We start from the raw sequence: 24,049 nt of genomic DNA on the forward strand, positions 1-24,049 counted from the left end.
TTATCACCTGGGCAAGTCTGGTGAAAGGTTTATCACCAGCGAGGTTGCGTAGGCTGGATCCCCACCAGAAAATAAATCTTTTACCTCAAGAACCAAAATCTTCACAGAGTCATTTGCTGCTGATACTTGAATGCCTTTTTTTAAAAAAAAGCAGAATAAAACATGCTCACAAAGATACAAGCTGCAGAACTTGGCTCTCGCTGGCTCTCCAGCACCAACAGGTGAAGAAAAACGTGAAAACCGTTGTCCTTCAGTTCTCTGCAGCATATGGAATGAATTCACGCCACAGGATCTGCTGTGCAGTTATCAGATACCACAGCACAACCAGGCCTTGTTCACAGACATACACTCCTTTCATACCTACTGGGGTACCTACCACATCACCTCCACCTCTCACTGTTTTCCCCTTGTTGGAACTCGGGAATGGAAAAGTTCCAGATAATCCCAGGAACATGTATTTAAGAACTTCCATTCCACTTTGAAACAAAATACTTGAAAAGCAGCAACATCAAAGTTTTCCCTTTTTAATGGAACATGTTGATCTTGACTAATACTTAAGTATTATTTTCTGGCATGAGTTTTTTTTATTTTATGCAAGTATTCAAACGAAATAACAGAAGCACTTCACAACCAGCCCCATTCGCGCTGAATTTCCATTTGTTTTATTGTAAAAGCCCTGCTAATCTAGGAACAAACCTTTTACACGATTAATAAATTCAGATCATTAAATTCTTCAGAAAACAAGCAAGAAAAATGTGCCTTCACAGGGAAGCAATCAATGTTATTTGCCTTGCACGCTTTGAAGTTAATCTGTGGCTCCCGAAGTGCCTCCTCCTCTCTTCCTAATGTTTCCCTGCAAAAGGAACAAACAAGAGTGAAATCAAGAGCCCCACACTCCCTCCAAAGATTGCCTGGAAAGTTCATGATCTACTTTATTCAAACTCGGTATTCCCAATCTGTAAACCAAGTTGTGGAAAGCTTGCACTTTAAAGCTGCATTTTTTAAAAGCTTAATACAAATCATAAATTGAAACAGGCGTGTGTAATTGGAAAAATTCTTATTCAACAATGTGTCTGGAAGCTGGATATTCCTGCTAACGTTCCTGGAAGCTGGATATTCCTACTAACAGCCAATTTCTTCAAAACATCAAATATTTTGACCAGACACCTCGCTGGTCTGGGATAATCCAAACACCATGGGAAGGGAACACCAAGTTCTCAACATCACCACTAAGTGCATCAACTTCCAAAACATTCTGTACTTGCAGTATGGACACAATTTTCCTGTTTTGAACCTGAAGCTGATTAAAGTGCAGCGAGTGAGATCCGCACTAGCTTTTCTGCAGCAGACACACCGCACCCACGTCCCCAAGCCTGGTGGATTTTACTTCTCCCCCGCCACCTCGGCTGGGTATTTTTGGTCTTGCGCATTTAGCAGCAGAAGCTGCAGCCAAGGGGACGTTTTGTGTGCGTGAACCTGGGCAGGCAGAGCTGGAAGGCTGCAGGCGCTCAACAGGGGTTGGATTCAAGCTTGTCCTTCACTCACCTGACCCACATACACGTGTAAATCAGAACACTGTAGTCAGAAACAAGAAGTTTGGCAACTCCTGCCATCCCAACTACTTTAACAGAGCTGAGGATCAAAGCTATGTGGTTCTCTGGTCACCAAATGCTTCCTTGGTTTAAAAGGAATGAAAATTATTACCACTCATCAAGAATGCAGCATAGTGTGAAATCTCTATTTTTGGTACCGTATCATTTTCCAAGCTGTGTCAAATTCAGTTATCTCATTGTAGAAGTCAACCAGTAAAGGAGATAATCTGCAACTGGAGCCTGAACCTCCCTGTTACACACACCCGATGTGTGGAGATTAGTAAAATGCTAAGTGGGGCTCTGGAACCTGAAAGACTTTAGGGTCTGGGGTGACTCTGGGAACCCTTGAGAAAAGAGAGTTTAGGGAAAAAGATGGCCAAAATTCTAGGGCGAATAAATAAACTGCAGCATAATAAAGAGTTCACACATAGTTTGCAAGGGACTGAACTTGATAAAGAGGTGATGAAAGATTTTAAATTTAACTGCTTCATAAAATGGATGAATGCAACAAGGACTGAGGGGCTAGAGATGCACAGTGCAAGCTTAAACAGGTCTGGACAGTCTTAAAGTGAAAATGTGCAGATAATGTCTTTTTTTTGAATCCTTGAAACCAGCCAAATAGAATTAAAATGTTTTTAATCAGTCCTGTACATACAATCATCAACACATTTATTATTTTAGTATAATTATATGCAAAATACACCATAAATGCCCTTCATAGCTGCGTAAATTCGTACGGATCTGGAAAGATCGAAAATTCAGTCAATTCAAACTGTAGTAAACACTTGCCCTAACTTCAGTCAAAGTTAACGTGACCATTGCTGTTTTAGTCTGTGAATGAGACTGCTCACCATCATCATATAGAAATCACCATTGGGTTTTGCCTAAAGCACATGTTCTAGACTCTGGCATGCCACCGGTTTGTGGAAAAGGCTACAATTATCAAACGTCGTACCAACTGGCACCCAGCTCTTTCCAAAGTACTCTGCATTAGTCAGAGCTAGGATGAGCCAGCAATCTTCTAACAAACCCAAACAGCTGAAACTCCTCTAGCTCAACAAAATCCTCAAGGCTGGTGAATGGCCAAGTTCGATGGAGCCAATTCCAAACCTCAAATCTTCACTTTTGGCTTCATTTTAGCCAACTGTTCAAATCTAGAAGCAATTAGACCTGCAGTCTGAGTTTACACTCCAAACCAATATAAAGAACTAAACAATCACTTCCATGGGCTCCTCAAACACATGAAGATGTTACCATAATAATGTGTAAATCCAATGGTGACTTTTGTTGGATTGTTATGTATTGCAATTTACTTTAGGTTGTCACTCATAAGCAACACAAACAATTTCACAGAATATTAATTGAAAAGCAAACAAAAAACCTGCAAATGTTGGAAATCTGAAATAAAAACAGAATGTGCTAGAAATACTTAGCAGGTCAGGCAGCATCATTGGAGAAAGAAAACAGAGTTAATGTTTCAAGCCAATGACCTTCAATCTCAGTTTCTCTCTCCAAAGATGCTGTCTAACCTGTTGAGCATCTCCAGCGTTTTCTACTTTTATTTCATTGAATAATTGCTGCAGAGAGTGGCCCATCAGCCCATCGAAACCATACTACCTTTTTGCAAGAGCAAGCCAACTGGTTCTGAACCCAAGCTCTTTCTCTGTAGCCCTGCAAGAACTTATCCAATTCTTTCTGAAACCTGACTTATGTACATTATATCTGATAGGCATTATACATTAAATCATTGAGCAACTGCATTCAAGACATTTACAGGACAGATTACTAACCTAACCATTTTCACTAAGAGCTACAGCCTCTAAAGTGCCATTTTTCTGCATTAAAACAGCGACTCCACCTACAAAAGTATTTCCTTGGCTGCAATGAGCTTTGGAACAATGTGAAAGAGGCATGAACGGCACTACAGAGATACAACTTCTTTCCTACTCTCCTTTGATCCAGGAAGAGGCCACAAGACAGTTTGTCGTTGACATCCAATGTACTTTGTCCCATTTCCAGATTAACCCATCATTAATTTTAATGGAGCTAAATGTGGTCCCCAACCTGTATTTAGAGGCTTTTTTTTTGAATTGGGTGACAGTTATTTAACAGTACTCATTTGAATACTTCTCTACTGATGTTAATGTAAATTCAATAAACTTAAGCTTCTGAACCCTTCGAAGGATAACATATACTGGCAGTCATATTAGGAATTGACAACAAGGCAGAAGTCCAAATTTAGTGGGCCCTTTTCTTCAGGCTACCTTTATAAGAGGGAGTGGTAGGAAGAAGAATCATGGACACACCATCCAATCAGATGGGCGTAGGCAAGTGAGAGCTTCATGTGATTGGTCAGTCTGTCCACCACAGACGGTGAAGGAAGATGGCAGTTTCTGCCAGCCACTCGCGTACACCTCCTACTACACAGCAACTGGTTTGTCAGATGGATAAGATTTCTGGTCTCACACATTCCCCCTCACTGCGAACAATTTGTAGGGAAGAGGGAACAGTGAAGAACTCGTTAGCAAACAATTAACCATATAAATATATCAAATGAATGCAGTGGCTGGAAGAGTCACAGCCACACAATGCAATCAGTAGTGCAAGTCAGAGACACACAGCAAGGGAGTTCTTTCAAAATGCTTCCTGTCCTTTTGCATTATGTAAAGAAAAGGTTTGACATTAAAATATTACAGTAAGAGGAGCCCCATTTACCTGGCAGCTTGAGCCACTTGGGAACTTTATTCGGGTTGGTGGGAACTGGCTTAGAACTAGCTGCAGTTGTCGTAGCCTCTCTTCTCATCTCATCATCTTCCCTGCTCCTAGCAAGGGGTTGAAGTGCTGCTTCGGAAGTCAGTGAACTAGTTGAAGGAGTTGCATACCTGGGAATACAGCTGAAGAGGATAGAGAATGAACCTTTAGGAGCTGCACACAACTTGGACACCACTTTCAAGCTTAAGAGTGCTTTCAGACCCATGCTGGGCTTTAGCAGAACCCAACCACCATGAACAAAGGGGATTTTGTGACCCAGGAGGTAATTAGCTGATCAGAGAGTCTCAACGCGACAGGGGTTAAATCAAACAGACAAAAGCCAGTACGCTAATCACACACTGCTTCCTGCTTGCTTTCGTTGCTTCAGCTGCCCTGGTTTCTCTATCTGACCTGTCTTAACACCACATGTGCTTGTCACCTGACTGTTGAGGGTATGTGATGGTCCTCTGTTAAAAGACTTCCTGAGGAATATAAGCAAGATGTCCTGTTGAGCAGACTAAGGACTGCTCCCAGTGTGACCTGTGCTAACATACTTGCTGTGGTTGAGTATTGTGAATAAACAAAAATAACCTTTGATGCACCCATTCTTATGTTTTTGATGCAGTTGTTTTCCCTGGTGCCTCAATGAAAAACCTTTAACAAAAGGTGTCAATAGCAAAGCAGGAAGAAGCTGATTTCTATACTCCACTTTCATGACTGTGCTTCCAAGACTGGCTTGCTGTAGAATGTGGGTTCAGTGAAATGGCAGTGGCCAAATTAAGTGGTCTGTTGAGAAAGAAGGGACAAGATTCTCACTCACTTGTCTCTGGTTACAGACAGATTAGACTGCCGCTGTGAAGCAGGGCAGCGCAAATTTCAAAGTCCTGGAAGATATGATCTATTGTGAACTCTTCTAATCCCAGTTGAAGCCACTGGCAGCCAAATGATGAGTGCAGAATTTAAAAGAGATATACAAGAAAAAGCAATTTGATTTCTTGAGATGAGAAACAACTCTTTTTTTCTGGCCTTTCATCATCCCTAGCTGAGGGAATGAGTGATGAGCTGGCTCCTGGCCTCCGGCAGTGCACCTCAGATCATTTGCTGGGGGACAACTCTCTTTAATTTTATGCACGCGTGAAAAATCATTCCGGCTCCACTCTGGGCCACTTACAGACAGGACGTCTGCAACCCAGAATACGGACCTATAATCTGTGCTCTGCACCAGTACATTACTGGAAGGACAACCATAAAGAGCAATGGGTGCTGAGGTGAACTATAGCACTGCCCACTAAGTTATTTTAAGAGCAGATTTATCAAGATCACAGCAAGAAACACTGAAAATGCATTCACCAAAGAAATAACAGAAATCTATTCTGCATGTCAAGAATTTGTTCTCTACTATTTTATACTATATCTCTCCAAGAAAGTAGCCAACCATTTATTTAGTCAAACTGACTAGAGGCAAGGAGGTAGTTATATGTAGAAGATCAGCTCAACCTTCCCCACCTTTACCGCCCTCCCCACCAACCAGTGAAATATTGTATGGTCTCAGTCAATCCTGTAGACAATAAGGCTACAGTAAGACAGAAAATGGTAATGTAATCTTATCTAATGTACCCACAATAACACCAAGGAATGGCTGCAATTTTTTAAAAAAGTAGCATGATGTTTGTGTTTCAAAAGTTGCTACATCTGCTTCCAAAGCATTTCAAGGCAGCACATTGCAAATCATTATAACTTTCCATTTAAAAAAGCATTCATACCTTGATAACCACCTCAGACCCTGTTCCTCTGGTTACTAACTGTCCTGCGGCAAAAACAAATTTTTACATTTCCCCTCAATCCTCTTTAAAGAATCATCAACCCAGCTTCTATAGCTTGTCTACAAAAATTAAGTCCCTAAATGCAGGTTCAACTCCAGTCCTGATGCAGGGTCTCGACCCAAAATGGCGACCATCTCTTTGCCTCTGTAGGTATGCCTGGCCTGCTGAGTTCTTCCAGCAATCTGTTTGCTTCAGCTCCAGTAAATCTGCAACAGCCTCTCCTTGACCATTCTTCTTACAAGACAGTGGTTGGACTGGTACACAGCGCGGTAGGTGGGGACTAGACTTTGTGTTTAAGTTCTTCCAAAGGCAGAAGTGTCAGTAACGAGAGGATGCAGATTCGAAGCAATTGAAAAAGAACCAGAAGATTAATGAGGGGAAAATAACATTCAGCAGGCCAGTTATAATCTGAATGCATGCATTATCGAAAAATGGAAATAGATTTAATAACTTTTAAATGGGAATTGGCTAAACACTAGAAGAGGAAAAATGTCTTTGAAAGATAAATTATAGAATGCATTCCCTACTACTGCACCTAAAGGAGGTCTTTCATTGCTGCTTTTCCGAAATGCCTTTTCACATTTGAGGACGCAACTGTGGGTCAGGTATTCCAGGCACAAACAGAGAATATTTTTAATCATACAATTTATTTTGCAGGTCAATTCCTTTTCCACCCTTTTTGGTCCGTGATTTCAAAATCTAAATTACATTTCCTTAGTGTTGTTATCTCCTTATTATTTCAGATGAATTAGTAACCATGGAAAAGGCAAACTGTTGATAAAGGCACCTGTGTTTATCAATAGTGTGTGCCAGAAAAATCAACCAGCTGTAAAAAATTACCTGTGCTCTTGCACTCAAACAACTGAATACCTTCACAACTAAGTCACAATGTTTAAAGAAAACCCGAAATGTCTTGTAAAAATATTCATGCAACACCTTTTACGGTGAAATATCACCATTGCAGATAATCAGTTTCAGCTTGTGAGGGTTATAAATCCCAGCCAGGGTGTACAGCAGTGCCCAGTTAGTAAAACAAAAGAACATTTATATGCTAACAACAGTATCAGCAGTTTACTGTGTGCTTGAATAATAAAATCAAAAGTGGTTTCAATAGTGCTAGGAACAATAAAACATCCATTCACTTCCAACTGCTCATCACCACATACTCAAATCTGTGGGATTGCAACTGGAAGACTTTGAGGTGAAATGACAGCCAATGAAATGTGCAGACAGACTTTGACTTTACCTGCTGTGGATGCAATCTATAAACTGTACATTTTACAACACATTTTTGGAGAATGCAAAGAAACAGGATTTGATGGATTCGTCCCCACTGACACATCTAGTAACTAATAATTTTGCAACGTACATCTCAATATGTTACCACATGAACATGGGCCACTTCATCAGTTGCTGAGTCATTCATTTTGACACAAAGAACTACTCCTCTTAATTCAATAACACATTAGGTATTTGAGCAAGCCACTTTGTCTTTTATTATCTTTTAAGAGTAGCAACTATGAAAAATGTCCCCTACCCTTTAAATATTCAATTTCCATAAGATTGTTCACTTACTGTGTCCATTTACTGTGCCAACTTTTAAACTATCAACCTCCCTGCACAATACACAGCTCCTTGCTCTGATTAGAAGGCATTAAATGGTATTCAAAAATAGGTGTGTGATTTTCAATTTACTTTTTTCCTTCAATAGGCAGTGAAAGTGAATGAGAGAGTGCACGGAGTAATTATTGTCCAAGTGTTAAAGAGAGTGCACGTGAAAAGAAAAGAATGTTTCCAAGAAAATTGTGACCAGGTGCATATTAAATCACTCTTGCCAGTCTCTGGTGTAGCTCTTAGTCCATCTATTCTATAGAATAATTCATCAACAAACTAGGGTGGTTTGTATCAAAAGCACATGATATGATGCAAAGGTCATGGAACAATCCAAAGCTGTGAGATTTTAATTATAGAAATCTGCTTCCACAAATCATCCTTCAATTACCTGAGAGCTAGGAAAAGACTATATCCAAATTTCGCTGCACTGAAGGTACAAACCTGTTTACAGCGAGGTCTGCCTGGGAAACAGAGGAGGGCAACTTCACAAACTCTTCACATAAGTAGCAATCTAAGTGGGGGAGAAATAAAGAGAACATTACATATACTTCAGAAGACCAGCTTGTGATCAGAAATGGATGCAACCCATGAAAAGAGAGATTTAACTAGTTATTTATTTGTGTTTTCTTTCATGAAGTTGGAGAAAATTTACAAGGAGGCAGTGTACAGCAAGTCATGCTCATGCTGAAAAAAAGAGCTACACAAAGTAATCCCATCTTCCAGCACAAAGTTACGGCCTTATAGGCCACAGCTCTTCAAGTGCACATATAAGCACTTTCTAAATGTGATGATGCCTCCACCATCCTTAAGGGCAGTGAGATCCAGGCCCCTACCAATCTAGGAATGATGTGTAGGCAATTGCAACAGCCAATCCGCAAACAACAAATTCCCATAAACATCAATGAGGTAATGGCAATGAGGTGGTGGCTTGGCCAAGAGATAAGCATTGCAAATGACACATTGAAAACTCTCTGTTCCTTGAATAATATAACTGGAGAGACAGAATCAGAATCAAGTTTATTATCACTGACTTACATGACGTGAAATTTGTTGTTGTGCAGCAACAGTAGTACAGTGTGGTAGGTAGGTAGGTAGGTAGGTAGATAGGTAGATAGATAGAGCGGAAAAAAAGAATAACAAGGTAGTGTTCATGGACCGTTCAGAGATCTGATGGTGGAGGGGAAGAGGCTGTTCCTCAATCGTTGAGTGTGGGTCTTCAGGCTCCCGTACCTCCTCTCTGATGGTAGTAACGAGAAGAGGGCATGTCCCAGATGGCGAGGATCCTGCCTTCTTGAGGTACTGATGTCCTCGATGGCAGGGAGGGTTGTGCCCGTGATGGAGCTGGCTGAGTCTACGACCCTCTGCAGCCTCTTGCGATCCTGTGCATTGGAGCCTCCATACCAGGCGGTGATGCAACCAGTCAGGATGCTCTCCACCGTACATCTATAGAAATTTGTAAGGGTCTTTGGTGACATACCAAATCTCCTCAAACTCCTAATGAAGTAGAGCCGCTGGCGTGCCTTCTTCATGATTGCATCAATGTGTTGGGCCCAGGATAGATCCTCTGAGATGTTGACACCTAGAAACTTGAAGCTGCTCACCCTTTCCACCGCTGACCTCTCAATGAGGACTGGTGTGTGTTCTCCCGACTTCCCCTTCCTGAAGTCCACAATCAGTTCCTTGGTCTTGTTGATGTTGCGACACCACTCAACCAGCCGATCTATCTCATTCCTGTACACCTCCTCGTCGCCATCTGAGATTCTACCAACAGTGGTGTCATCCGCAAATTTATAGATGGTGGTTGAGCTGTGCTTAGGTACACAGTCATGAGTGTTGAGGGAGTACAGCAGTGGGCTAAACACTCATCCTTGAGGTGCGCCGTGTTGATTGTCAGTGAGGAGATGTTATTACTGATCCATTGGTTTACTTTATTGCTTCATTCATTTTATGGCATCTCCAGCAGTCAATGCTCCTTGAGTACAGCACTGAAATGTCAGCTTACATCATATGTGAGTACCTGGACTAGGGCTTGAACCAACAATCTTGTCATTAAGAAACAAGATGATCAGTCAACCAAGGGTATCACTAGCTTTATATTGACAGTTCCCAGACAAATAGAAGGATTTATACTGTATAAAGTAGGTGGGGTATTACATGCTAGAAGACATTTTGTCCCACTTTCACTCATAACTGCTCATTAAATAGTAGGAAATATATTTTATTTCTATTGTGAAAATAGAAAATGCTGGAAATACTGTGGAAGAGAAACAGGGTCAATGTTTCAGGTCGAAGACCTTTCGTCGGAACCAAACAGATTTTTTTTTTATTTCTATGGCATATTTCACAATCATGAAAGATGCAGAACTTGTCCTTTTCCATGCTGGAGCTCATCTTGCTGGACTCATGGACCTTATGTGTGTTTTTTTGTTTGTCTACACTGTAGCTTCTAGCGTGATACAAAGATACAAGAATAATGTCTGCGGGCTGGCAAGATGCTTTAGCAGACATAAGAATGACAATAATTTGACACAGCGTGGTGTCTCATGACAGCTTGTTTCATTTTTGGGTTTCTTTTCCACCAGCTCAGCATTAAAAACACCACACCAGACTATATACCATTTCCTCCATTCTGTTGCCAGCTATTCTACCTTCTTTTAGTTATTCATTTTTTTCAGGATGAGGGCAAAAGCCAGGATTTATTGTCCACCCCTAATTATTCTGAATAAAGTCACTTCCTAGGCCACTGCAGGGGATGTTTAAGAGCCACACTGCTGTAGGTCTGGAGTGACAGATAGGCCAGATCAGGTATGGTTGGCAGATTCCCTCCCCTGATGGACATTAGTGATCCAGGTGGGTTTTTACAAAAATCTGATAGTTCTGTGGTCATCATTACTAATGACTAGCTGTTCTTTTTTAAATTCCAGATTATGAACTGAATTTATATTCTACAAGTGGGACTTGAACTCTGATCTCTGGATTGTTAATCCAGGACTCTGGGTTAGTAGTTGGATAATTCAGTTCTAAGGTATTCCATAGACAGCAATCAGGACAGGGAATCCTGACTGATTAGTGGGCATCCACGTGCCAAGCTGAAAGGTGACCCCTCATGTCTTACTTTTGGAAAAGATCAGCCAACTCCGATTAGGGGCTGAAAGTGTAGCGTCTGGTTTGCTTAATACACAGAGTCAACAGAACAAATTAACCGCTAAAATCCAGCTTTTATTTTTGTAGAATGGGGTAGAAGGTTTGCAACAGGAACAAGGTGCCATAGACTTGGAGATGTACTGACAATCTAGTACCAAGGACATTTTATGCTCACAAAGACAGAAGGTATCTAGAAATAAAGGAAAGTGCCCCCACCACAAATTTTATGAAAGGTTATTCTTGTTAAACACATTTACATGCACGAAACACAATAACCAATGTATCGTTTGACTGCTGGGTCTCTGCTTTCCTATCCATGGTACATTTCACACACCTACCCTGCCATTCACTTGCAAGCAGGTCAAGTACCAATACAATTCCCAAGCATGGCTTTCACCTGTCTGTTCTTGTAAATTTTTTCTTTCTTTACATCTCTTGCTCCCTCCTCTCTTTTCATTTCTAACTATATCCTAATTCATCCTATATCCTTCCGTCATTTGTTCGATACTTTCTCTGAGTGAAGAGATAAGCCTTTAAGCACAGTGCAATATTCAAGATATTCAGAAGTTCAAGGTGCAATATTGACACTGCTGCGTTATTACCTTGCCAGTAATTTGAGATCCAAGTGCCCAATGGCGAGCCTGTGCTTACCACGAGACTCACCACTGCCGCAAATTCCTGCCCTTTGTGAGTGACAGCAATTCATTACAAAACTTTTCCATTATGTTCTGCATTCCTTGGCTTAAGCAGGTGGCAGGCAATGGCAGCTGAAAACGGCAGTTTGACAGTAATTTTCTGCAATGTAGCTTGACTGTACTTAGCAGCTGAAGTCAACTTTTGTTAGATTGGTACTCCTGTGATAACCATCTCCTTCATTTTGCTGGTTTCAAGGAAATTGCCAATAAATTGACGCTTGTCACTTTATTCAGTAAGAAACAGAATATCCACCGCTCAATTTTGTTGCTTTTTGACGACATCATGTGGTGGCACGTTTCATAGCCATGTTAGGTGCCAGAAAAGCAAGGATGTAACTACAATGGAATGAAAGCCATTCTGAGTGTGCCACATTCTTGAACCATGAACTACAGAACAGCCATCCCCTCCACAGGGTGAATTGGGGGGCCAAGTTAACAGAAGGCAGAAAGGACCAAGAAAAAGAATAAGCGAAAAGAAAGAAAAAAATCACAAACTGTTTCTGAGAATTGCTGCACTGGTCAGCGAGAAGCTAATGAATAAATAGCTAAATATTTCAGACTCATGAATCTTTGAACCAGCCATCCCATCCATTAAATTGAACTATAATTTAGCTTAATTATGTATGTAAAAATGTCTAGAGGTACATAATAAAGTTGTAACAATCTCTGGTTTAGAGGCTTATTACATTTTACTATGAAGAAGGGACATAATTACAAAATGCGGGCAGAAGCAAATATGTTACATCAGGGTTCATACCTACCACAACCCACACCATCATGTACAGTGTATCAGAGGTTGCTCTTATATACGTGATACCAGGCCCTACACTACCTTGTCCAGCAAAGCCACTTACATCCTGAAAATAAATGTGCTTGACATAGCTAAGGGTAGCAGCTGGAAAGCTGGTTATTTTTAGAGTGGATTTTCTTGATTGCTGACCTTAATGAATCTGTCAAGTTTAGGAGTGAGTTGTCACTGGCTGAGCAGTATTGGCAATTCTTGCAATGGTCTCAGGTGCATTAAAAGCAGTACAAGATGCAACTCCCTCAGAGAGCTGCCAAAGTACATTGAAAGAATGATAGACTAATCATAACTTAACTTAACCGAGCTTGAACATTTGAATTAAACTATGCAAGTCAATCAACTGTTCTTTAAGGCAATGGATCTTATTTCCTATGTAGCTGTTAATCCAAGTTGAACATCAATTAGTTAAGATTGTGGGTGGGAGGAACAGAAATAAGAAATGGATTATTTTATATGTGGACCCTTTACAAACACCAAAAAGGTAACAGGTGGAAGAATAATTAAGCCAAGTCCAGAAGAAATTATACAACATATCCAGGGGCAGGAAGACTTATAGAACAAAATCACTGAAACATTAACTCAAGGAAATCAAAATAAGTAAGGTTGTGTTACTCACCCATTCTAACTTCAGAGCCAAAGTGGACAAGAGCTGCAGGAAATAAGTTTGCCTGAAGCAAAAAGAACAAAGAATAGTGATGTATCTCTACAGATGGCTGTCATTATGTCTTCACTCTTAAGTTAACCGAAACCCAACAACCCAAAGCACCAGTCATGAAGCAGCAGAAGTGGATACTAAACAGATTTTCTCTCTTTACCAAAACCTGCCAGAACATTTGCAGATCAGTGCTAATGCTGTCCACAGATGCTGAGCTACCACCTACTAAATTAAGCCAGAAATGAGCATGGAAAAATATACCGTGCAAAGAAAAAAAATCATTTGTACCTCATCAAATTTGGGAAAAGTAACGCCCTTAAATAGAATTGTTAGAACATTCTAAAATACTTTGCAACCAAGTGCAATCATGGCAACCATTGTTCCTACAAACCATTGTTCTCATAGCAAACGACTGAAAAATGTTACATCTTTTGTGACACTGGTTGAACTATGGTAGAAATCTCTGCTCTTTATCAAATGCTTTCTGTCTAGTTGAGCAGGCAAATAGTTCTTACCTTCGACATTACAGCCAGAATTACATGCAAGATAGTTCTTAGGCAGTCCCTCAGGATCAAGGACAACTTATTTCCACTCTGGTTTGATGGATTCTGAAGCAGCCGATGATGCCAGTGTGGAAAAGGCAGACCCTTTCACAATTGGGGCAGGTGGCGTCCGACAGGGCGGACAAACCACTAGCATGGTCACAAGTATAAATCATGGGTGAAAGAGCAAAGCACTCTAATGATATGTTTTTAAGATGGTGGAGCAATTAAAATGTAAAGTCACATTAACAAGCAATTTCATGAAAAGATGATCAACTGTTCATTCATCATAAGTTGTCTGAGACAGGTTACTGCTGCAAAGTTGTTGGCAAGGTGTGCTGACTGAAGTCAGTGCTGTTCAGTATCTGCAGTTCAAATCACTCGGGCACTTTAATGTGACATAAATGGAAGTATTATTTATTCAGGACTCCCTGCCCCACCCCCACTTTGCAGGCATGTCTAAGGCTTCTTTTCCAGGTCTGCCTTGGGCTGAGATCTAGAATTCAGGAAGAGCAATTCCAACCTCTATCTACATTACTTTATGGATGATATAACCCAGAGACACTGAGCAAAAACGATCAAAGACTGTGTTGGCTGCTCACATCTGGTCCACTGACCTTATCCCTAGCATCCATGCACATGGATACGTTGCACTGGTTTGCATTTATTTTCTGTGAAATTGAATGCAAGGTCCCACTAGAACATCTAGTCACAAGTTACTCTGTTCAAAGTACTACTGATTGATTTGTGTGAACAAAGGAGGGACTAAGAATAAATCGTGGGCAAAATTATCTTGGTGAAAGGCGGTGGGGGGGAATTACAACATGAACCTTCCGGATGATCCAAAAGTCAGTTGGGCTCCTGTTAGCTGTAACTAAAAATGACACGCAGGGGTCGCTCTATGCTTTTCAACTCCAAGCTTCACATTCTTTTGGTTAAAAAAAAGTTCTGAATCTTTCATGTGATAGGTTATATCAGGCTGATGATAATCTTATGGGGAACATTCCACAGCATCCTTGCCTTTGAATCACATACAAATGAATCAACAGTGTCAGCTTAGTGTCACCAACTTCCCCTTTCTTCAGTACAACAAATCATTTAACTTCCTCATGGACTGCATGTTTAGGTTATTATATGTCCGTTATTTTCACCATGTGAATCTTTGGAATGCTGGAATTAATGACTGGATGGAGTGGGGGGGGGGGGGCGGTGGTGGAGGGGGATGACCGTGGTGATTGGCAGGAGAAAAATGCTGCGTTTCTGTTTCTCCATGAGCCAAGTTGTGAATAATAATAAATTAAACTATATCTTAATATTGCGTTTTTAATAAACATTTATCTTATGTAGTCTAATTCTAGGTCTGGCAGCCCTCCAACTCCTCTATTCTACAACTTAAATTATAGCAATTAAACTTGATATGAAATCAGAAGACTTTGGCAATGTCTGAATTATTTTTGAATACTAAATGTCCTTAGATAAGTGCAACAACAAACCAACAGGTAGCAATCAAGATCTCTATTGCTTACCCCCTCATTAAAGGGCATTTCCTGTCAATTAGTTCCCACGCATTTGTTTTCTGCCCATTTGGCAGAGTAAAGCAGTGCAGCATGAGGCACTAAAAACACCACAATTTTGGCACATCAGCTCCCGTCATAAGCAAAAACATTGCATTGTTTGGAGTCAGCCGCCAGACGCAACTTGGCACTGCTCCTGTCACACTAAATCTTGTGATTCTCAAAGATATGAATTTAGTTTTACTCCAACCTGGCTCTTGTAACATTTGGTTTTAAAATAATGCAACTCACAAACCCTCTCTGTGGTGCTGTCAGCGAATAATCTAGCTTGTACGCAGCAAAAGAAAACTCTACATTTGCAAGACAACTGCATCTTTGTTAAAAATTTAAACCAGGAAGAAATGTTTAGTGAAGTGATGATGGTACTCCGGACAGGGTTGTCAGGCATAAAGAGCACAAGGACAAAAGAGTAAAGTAACTTACCCATTTTGCAACTAATACACAAGATCATCCATAATCACTTCCGTTCCCAGAGAGCCACAAATGAGATTTTAACCTACAATGCACAATCAATTGAAATCTCACCAGTGAGTGAGAGACTGGAAGACCAAAAGCCGAGAGAAGTGCTTTGAAGTGTCCAGAACAGTCAAGGAAGCAAGTGCCTTCCTGAGTGACATCCATTGCAACATCTCCCACTTGTAGCCCCAGGGCCCTAGAATTTCTTACCTCACTTATTATTATAAATTTGGCTCCACTGTAGAATTAAAAAGGTACCTGTATTTATATAAGGTTTTTGTATCCGTGTTAGAGCATCCCAAAGAACTTCACAGTTTAACAAAGTACTTTCTAAGTATATTCACTGCTGTTACAGAGAAAATCTCGTAGCCACTTTGTGCATAACAAGCTCTCACCTACAGCAATCACCAGATAATGGATTTTGATAACATTGATTTGGAGTAAAATAGTGTTGAGCACGCTCGGGATAAATACCCTTCTCATGAAAACAGTGCCATGGGAATGCTTCCATACACTTTAAAGGTAAGTAGGGCTATGGTTTACACTTACATTCAAAATGTGGCACCTCCAAAAAAGCAATACCCCCTCAATAATGCAGTGGAGTGTGGATTTTTGTGGGAGCTGACTTAAAGGGCAAGGGTGCTAATCACTGTGTCATTGTGAATGATGAATGATGTCATTGCGAGAATCTTAAACTGCCTTCCAGCAGCCTGGTCCAGAAGCCCCACCTGAAATTGAAATCTAAAATCATCTCCCAATACTGCCAGCCTGTTAAATTTTAACCCCTTGAGAGGCAGCTTAATGTAATAGGTCAACCCAAAATGTGGCCCTCAGCATTACTAAAAATCTGTGCTAATTCCTACTCTAAGAGACATTAAGTTGTAAAGCCTCAAACAGAAGAATTTTTTATGTGTTTCTCTTGAGTCACAGTGGAAGATGAATACAACATTTATTGAATCCTAGTTGGTTAGTCTGAACATCCATTACAAACAAATTTTTCCCCCACATAACAGTATACAATGTAAAATGAAACCAAACGGCTATCCAATTCTTTGGTGTTTTGTTTTCTGTTGAACTGAGATCAGGAGCTTGAGGTTATGGATAGTGATCTGGAAGTGTTATATAAGGGGGTAAATTGTTGAGTCCAGATGAACTCAACAGTTGAAAGAAACTGGGAGCTCAGGCCCCAGTCATACTGATTAGAGGGAGGCAAAAGCACGATTATATCAATAAGTAGTTTTTAATTCAATGTTAATAATTAAAATGGAGAATGGGAGATGCAGGATGAAAAATCACTTTGAAGTGCAGTAAAGACACTTGATCACCCTAATTCACTTTTCTTGGGGGGGGGGCGGAGGTGGTGGTTGTGGGGGTGGTGGAGGAGGAGGCAGGAGAGAAGAGTGTGGTGTGGGAAGAATTTAAGGGAATCTTTTATTAATGTGCATAAACATCCCTAAAGCTCTCAAAAAGGTAAAGTGGGAATATATTGCATTAAAAATTCAAATGATCAAACACATCCAGATGGTTAGCTCTACAATTCTAGGCAGACTGGAACCTTTCATAAATTATAACAGGAACAAAGCAGAAGAAGGAGCATATTATAGTAAACTCTTTCATCCAAACTCATTGTTGCAGTTTGACAGTGTCACACAGCAGGTCACTTTCTGTTGCTTAGCAAATAATGACATAATTTGTCTTACAAGACAGATATGGTTACAGGATTATGAAAATATAAATCACATTTCCACATGTATGAATTTATAATTATTCAGCTGTAGAATGTTGCTATTTCTGTTGTTTTTTAGGACGGGAGCTATTGCTGTACAGTGGGAAACTGCCTCCATGTGTTGCCATGGTCGGAGTGACACCCTTGTCACAGGACCACTGTCCCATCTCCAGCCATTCCAATTAGATTCACAGCTTTCTCGAGAACAAAATCATCTCCAGGAGGTGTTGGTTTCTAGATCAATCCATGTAATAAACTTTGCCTTTCCTTCAAGAAAGCAACAACTTTTCCATAATTATTTTATAAATTGATATCACATTGATACCTGCTTATATAAATCCCATGGGGAAAAAATTGATACTAAATATATCTAAAGAAATTATTTTGCTTAGCAGTGAACTCTGCTTGGTCTGATTGCCACAATTAAGTACCGTCTACTCTTTATTAGATGCTATGTATATCAGACTAAAATCAAGCAGGAACCCTTCCTTCCCTTTGAACATGTTTAGTTTGACTAGTAGATAATATAATGATTTTCTTAGCATAATCTGACATGAAATCAAGAGGGAGACTTATTCTTCATTCTTGGTGATGCTCAGAGCTGGGAGGGAGTGGATGACAGGCAGACTACTGATTGTACATACCTTAAAAATAGAAAATGCTGGAAAAAAAAATTGTCCCGATGAACAGGTTTTCGACCTGACATGTTAACTCTCTTTCCAGATATGCAGCCTGACTTGCTGAGTATTTCCAGCATTTCTGTTTTTATTTTAGATTTCCAGCATCTGCAGTTACTTTGATTTTCATTTTTGACTGTATATACCTTACTAGATTTCTCAGCTATCTTTAAAAGTGCTCCATTGACAGGCATACTTTGTACTGACGAGGATATACAAATACTTGTAGTGCTGGTGGTCGTGGTACAACTAATGCCAAAACACCAGGAGAATCTCCTCTTCGAAAAAAAAGTCATATGATTTCAAAACCCCACAATAAGCAGACAAGGCATTAATTTAACTATCTGTCTAAAGGGCAGCACATGATTGCATGAAGCAGCAGGGCTGGGATTTCCCATGTGGACAGGTTACTAAAATCCCACACACCCAAAAGACAATTTACAGAGATTGGGTATCAGCCAGTAACTGAGCAGCCCAGGGGCTTTTGATGTTGACAGGAAGTAACCGTACAAATTGAGAACAGTTTCAAACAGTAAATACATGTCATCGTAAGATGAGAGCAGACGCTCCAATCCAATGCAGTTCTTAAAAAATTCAACTGAGATCTCGATTTTCAGAAAGGTTCTGACCTAAAGGACAATGGATGCCTAAAAGTATGTTATTAAGGAGTAATTTGCTGAATTTGGATGAGATTTGCATCTGAAATAAAGATAAGTGGAAAAGCAAAATCTGCTGCTGGTTGATATCTGGAAACACAGGAGGAATACCAGGTGGAGATGTAACTCTGTACAATGCCACATTCTTTCTGCACAGTCCCAGAAGACATTTCTATCTTTTCAAATGAAATGTTAATTCAAGGCCGCATATGTTCTCAGGTAAACATACAAGATTCCAAGCCACTATTCTGAAGAGCATGGGAATTATCCCCCATCTTCTGGACAATATCGAAACTGGAAAGTGGTGATATTGCTCAACGTGAGCTAAGTGACCAGCAACTACTATGAGATGAATTGTACCTAATACAATGTTTTGCACAAAGAGATCTTTAAAGTCATTATGAAAATAAATTATTCTACAAATTATAATGTCCACTTTGTCAGACTCGATCTTATGGCCTGTCAAAAGATCTCCATCTGCTTGAAGAACAAAGGAAGCTAAATACTTTATAAAAATAATCATGACAGAACTAAAAGCTACATTACCTTTCTATAAGGTAACCCTGAGACCTTCCAACTGTGTCTCCCTGTAATTTCTTCCCAATTTACCTTTTCCTGTGTTTGTAAGCTGCTAATAGAATTCAAAACCACAAAATTTTGCCAGTCTTTAACAATAGTAATTGAGTAGAATTAAAAGGAAATAGAAAATGATACTGCTAAAGGAATGTTGTAATCTGATTTTACTTTGGTTCAATATTGTGAATGTGCTACTGAAAAGGTTAAGCCCGTGCATTAAAATGCTACTGTCCAGTGTTATTGTAATTTATTTAATCAATCCAGTTCCCAAATATCTAGTAAATCCTCCTGAGTAGGTAGTGCTCCGAATGTGGTGAAAGATTTCTTTCTTTCTTCTCCATTTGATGCTTATAGATTTGGGCTGTTTGTAATTAAAACCACTTGCCCGTGCTATCTTTGCTCTTTGCATGGCTCAAAGATCAAACAAAGCAGCAATCGCTAGACACTAGGTTTAAAAAAACATGTAATGGTAAAGAATATTTCCAGCATGAATAAGACCCATTGATTGTATTTTAAATTAGTACAACAAATATAATGGCACCCTCCACTGTGCATCCTTCCGTACCAAATAATTTAGTCAGGATCGCAAGTTTTGTTTTAATATATAAATAACTGCAGGGCAAAGTCAAACCCTTGATGTTCTCACCCACACCTAAAGTATGTGCATTTCATTGACACGGTAAGCAGTGGACATCTTTCGCAGTTCTCAAACCACGCATATGTTTTCCATCAAACAACATCTGCAAAGGAATGCTTTAGCAACATTTCTGAAGTTAAGTAGAGAAGACACTGTATTCTAGTCTTCTGATTAGGAACCCTGTTTATAATTGTACAAAATAATCAAGCAGCATTTGATGCTTCATTTGCCAGTCAGAAAAGCAAGAGCAAGGAGCAGAAAATTTGAATCTGCCTTCCGTATTATATGTCTTATTATCTTTATCCTTTATCAACCAGTACCCATCTCAGTTTCTAGCTCAGATTTGATGAACTTAATATAAGGTAACCTTGCAATCAGGATATGGGCAGCATCTTCTCTGCTTTCCTGAACACAGGGCTCAGCCTCCTGTCAGCAGTTTATTAACCTGTATTCCAAAATGAAACAGGAACCTGAGGCCTGACCACCTATGAAACACTGTAACTCCAAGACTTGACAGTACTGAGTGTAATTTAAAAATCTGCAGATAACACGCAACTCAAGAATATCGTAAACAATGGGAGGATACGTAACACACTTAAACAGATGAAATGGGTTAGACACATGGCAGCTGAAGTTAAATGTAGAGAACTAAAGGAGTTTGGTAGGAAAATAGAGATGCAATATGAACCAAACAGTGTGCTTTCAAGGAGGTGTAGGAAGAGAGTGACCTTTCAGGATGTATGTATGCAGATCTTTGAAGATAGCAAACTAAGTAAGGAAGTAGCACCAAAATTTCATAAAACACTGGCCAGGTCTCAAAGGAACCTGTTCAATTCTAAGCACCACACACAAGGACAGACATCAAAGTCTTAGAGAAGATAAAAAAAGAAATTTACTACAATGACAGGGATGAGGAACTTTACTTACACAGAGAGGTCAGAAAAGCTGGGATTGTTTTCACATCGGTAGAGTAGAGGTATCTGATATGTCCTGATAAAATAAGTTGTTCTTAATAGTAGAAAAGTCACAGATTTAAAGCAAAAGAACCAGGAGAAAAGCCAGAAAATGTTTCCTTACTTGACTACATTGGAGTAAAAGCACAGTGAGAGCAGATATTACTATTACTCTCAAGAAGGGAAGTGAATATGAAAAAAAATGCAGAGCAATGGGGAGAGAGCAGGGAAGTGGAATTAATTGGATATTTCTAGCAAAGTGTTGGTACAGGCAAGAATGGTCTCCTCTACTTATTGCCACACTGGAAATGTGTTTTTATTGTGCTGTAATAGCACAGTCCTCATCCCAAACAGCAAAGGACAGCATAATACAACCGCAGGCATCATTTTTCTGGTTTCAGTGAACTCATTTAAAAAGGAATTGTATAATATGCCAGAATTTTTAGGAACAGGGAGAAATCATTAAACCTAACATAGCTTTTAACTGACTAAGTGGTCAAGAATGGGAGTGATTATGAGAATGAACATCATCATAGATGTCTGCAGCGCCAGATTCTGGTACCACAAGCATTTAAAATTATATTCAAAGCTAGGTAAGGTGAAATATTGGAGTTTTACTAAATCATCCAGAGCAGCCAGGAAGAATTTCACAATACCCTCTCTTTTTAAAAGCTTTACCTATAAAATGAAATGCCATAAAAGAGATTTAGTCGGTCTTGAAATCATATAATCTACTCTATTTGATAGCTCTGAATTTTTTTTTGACTATGCATTCAATCTAATAGTAAATAAAATTCATAAGACTGAATGATATCATCTCACAATACAGTCCTACTTAAAATATTCTCAGTCTGCAACAGTACGAATAGAAGACAACATAATTTCCAAGATTTCACAGATTACCAAATAGACAAATATGGTGATTGAACAGCAAATGTTTAAATTGAGGTGGAGTTTAGAGAGCCAGCAGGGCATCTGAAACCTCCAGAAATATTGTTACAGCTAACTATGTACTTGTTAGAAGTACTAACATAGCTGCAAGCATGCTCAGATTATTTGTTAATGACAACAATTGAGAGAGAAACAATTGAGAGATAAACAGTCAGGACTTCAACATGTCCAAATTACAGCACCTCCGACAGCAGTATTTCAGTATGGCATGGAAATGTTAGTGTGGAATGGACAATGAATCCAGGACTTACTAGTCATGAGGAAGAGTGCTACCACTTAACTAAACAAGTTAACAGACAAAACAAACCACAGGCATTTTCCTTACAAAATATTGCGTGCATTTTTAAAATTTATTCAGTTAAAACAATGAAAAACATCACTACATTAGTCTCAAGCCTCACCATAAAAAAAACTGTTTACATGGTTTCACAGCATCCATTTTGCTTTTGATGGTCCAAATTTAGTATCCAATTTAGTTGCCTCCCTTGTTTACCAGGAGTTTAAATTTAACTCAGAGTTAAAGTTAAATACGTCCATCCAAAGGTCATTCAGATCTAACATGTACCACAGTGATTTTCTGCAAACTGAAATTATAACACCCTGGCATTCTTAAAAGAAACAGCAAGTTTCAGCTGCTTAAAACTCAACAAAGTTAGTGCGATGAATTTTTCTTTTGCATTATCTTTGGGTAAGGACCAGCAATTAACTACACCAAGGGAAATTGTGACAAATAAAAAATGCATAAAGAGAAACAACAAACCTTTTCACTGCAGTCAGTCATCTTTGCCCAATTTACCACACACACACACACACACACACACACACACACACACACACACACACACACACACACACACACACACACACGCAGCTTAAAGCATCTATTTTGCACAATGTGGACAACATGGCAACTGGAGAGTTAGAATATGTTCCTAATGGGCTCTATGGATTTCATAATTCAGGGAAGGTTATGGTGCATGTTAAGCAATTTACTTTAAATAAAAACAGAATCGAGTTTGTTGGTGGAGGAAAGTTATAATGTCCGAACATTGAATTTGGCAGTTCAAGCACATAAATGAGGGCTCTAATTATTTCTATAAGGAAAATTCTTATATAAAACAGCTTCTGAAAAAGAGGCATTTTACATAATGTGGGTGCCGTTTCCTTTGACTACCCTGAATTAAACTTGGATCAATTAAATCTATTAGTCAATCATTTACTTTTTCATTCAAAACAGACAAGTATTAAGCACTCAAGGAATTTAATCATCAGACGAGGATACAGTTCACTTTGGAGAGATGAGGGTGAGGTGACAGGAAGCAGCTGCCCATTGCTGAGGTGAGCTCAAAGATGTGTACTTTAGATTTTCAATCAAAACAATGAAGGTGTGGGGGATGATGCAGGATGGCGGGGATAGCTAGGGAAACTCCATTAAAGGGTACGAGAATGGATAGGCAATGGCAAGTATTTAAAGAAATAATGCCTATTTGGGAACAACTATACATTCCCTTAAGGTACAATGGGAACCATGGTCTAATTATGGATTGCAGCAGATATAGAATTAAATCGAAGGAAAAAAGTTTAAAGCCCGAGGATGGGAAGCATTTTAGAATTCACAAAAGGTACCTAACTAGAAACAAAAACAGATTGAGAGCTAGCAAAGGCAAATGTGGGTCCCCTTCATATGGAGGTAGGAGAAATTATAACAGGGAATAAGGAAGTGGCAGAGGAATTAAATACAGTGTCTATCTTCACAGAATACACAAAAACTTCCCGGAAATACTGGACAACCAACGGTCAAGTGCAAATGAAAAAAAAATAAATCAGTAATAACTTGAAAAATCCAAAGGACCCAATGCTGTACATCCCGAATTTTGAAAAAGGTGGATGTACAGATTGTGAATCTTTCAAAATTCTATAGATTCTGGAATAGTTCCTGTGGATGTGAGTGTAGCAAATGTGATTCCATTGTTTAAGGAGGGTGAGAGAAAACAGGGAACTACTGATCTGCTAGTCTGACATCAATAGATATTTATTTATTAGTTACGTGTACATTGAAACACACCTGAAATGCGTCTTTCTGCATTACTGAGAATGTGCTGTGGGCAGCCTGCAAGTGTCGCCACGCTTCCAGCGCCAACATAGTATCCCACAGCTCCAAACCTGTACGTCTTTGGAATGTGGGAGGAAACTGGAGCACCCGGAGGAAACCCATGCAGACA

The 24,049-nt window shown here is 39.6% G+C and overlaps 1 protein-coding gene across 2 annotated transcripts in view; it reads right to left on the minus strand.

Annotated features, from left to right (window-relative positions):
* Positions 1-646: 646 nt before the first annotated feature.
* Positions 647-24,049, minus strand: part of aspscr1 (ASPSCR1 tether for SLC2A4, UBX domain containing) — a 193,471-nt gene continuing 170,068 nt past the window's right edge. For both annotated transcript variants that reach the window (XM_052033268.1, XM_052033269.1), the window contains 4 exons: positions 13,041-13,092; positions 8,222-8,291; positions 4,308-4,486; positions 647-853 (listed from right to left, as the gene is read on the minus strand). In XM_052033268.1, coding sequence (XP_051889228.1) covers positions 843-853; positions 4,308-4,486; positions 8,222-8,291; positions 13,041-13,092 — 312 coding nt within the window. In that variant the 3' untranslated portion in view covers positions 647-842. The remainder of the gene's footprint in view (positions 854-4,307; positions 4,487-8,221; positions 8,292-13,040; positions 13,093-24,049) is intronic.

Source organism: Pristis pectinata, chromosome 18 (assembly GCF_009764475.1).
Source record: "Pristis pectinata isolate sPriPec2 chromosome 18, sPriPec2.1.pri, whole genome shotgun sequence".
Classification (NCBI taxonomy): Eukaryota; Metazoa; Chordata; class Chondrichthyes; order Rhinopristiformes; family Pristidae; genus Pristis; species Pristis pectinata.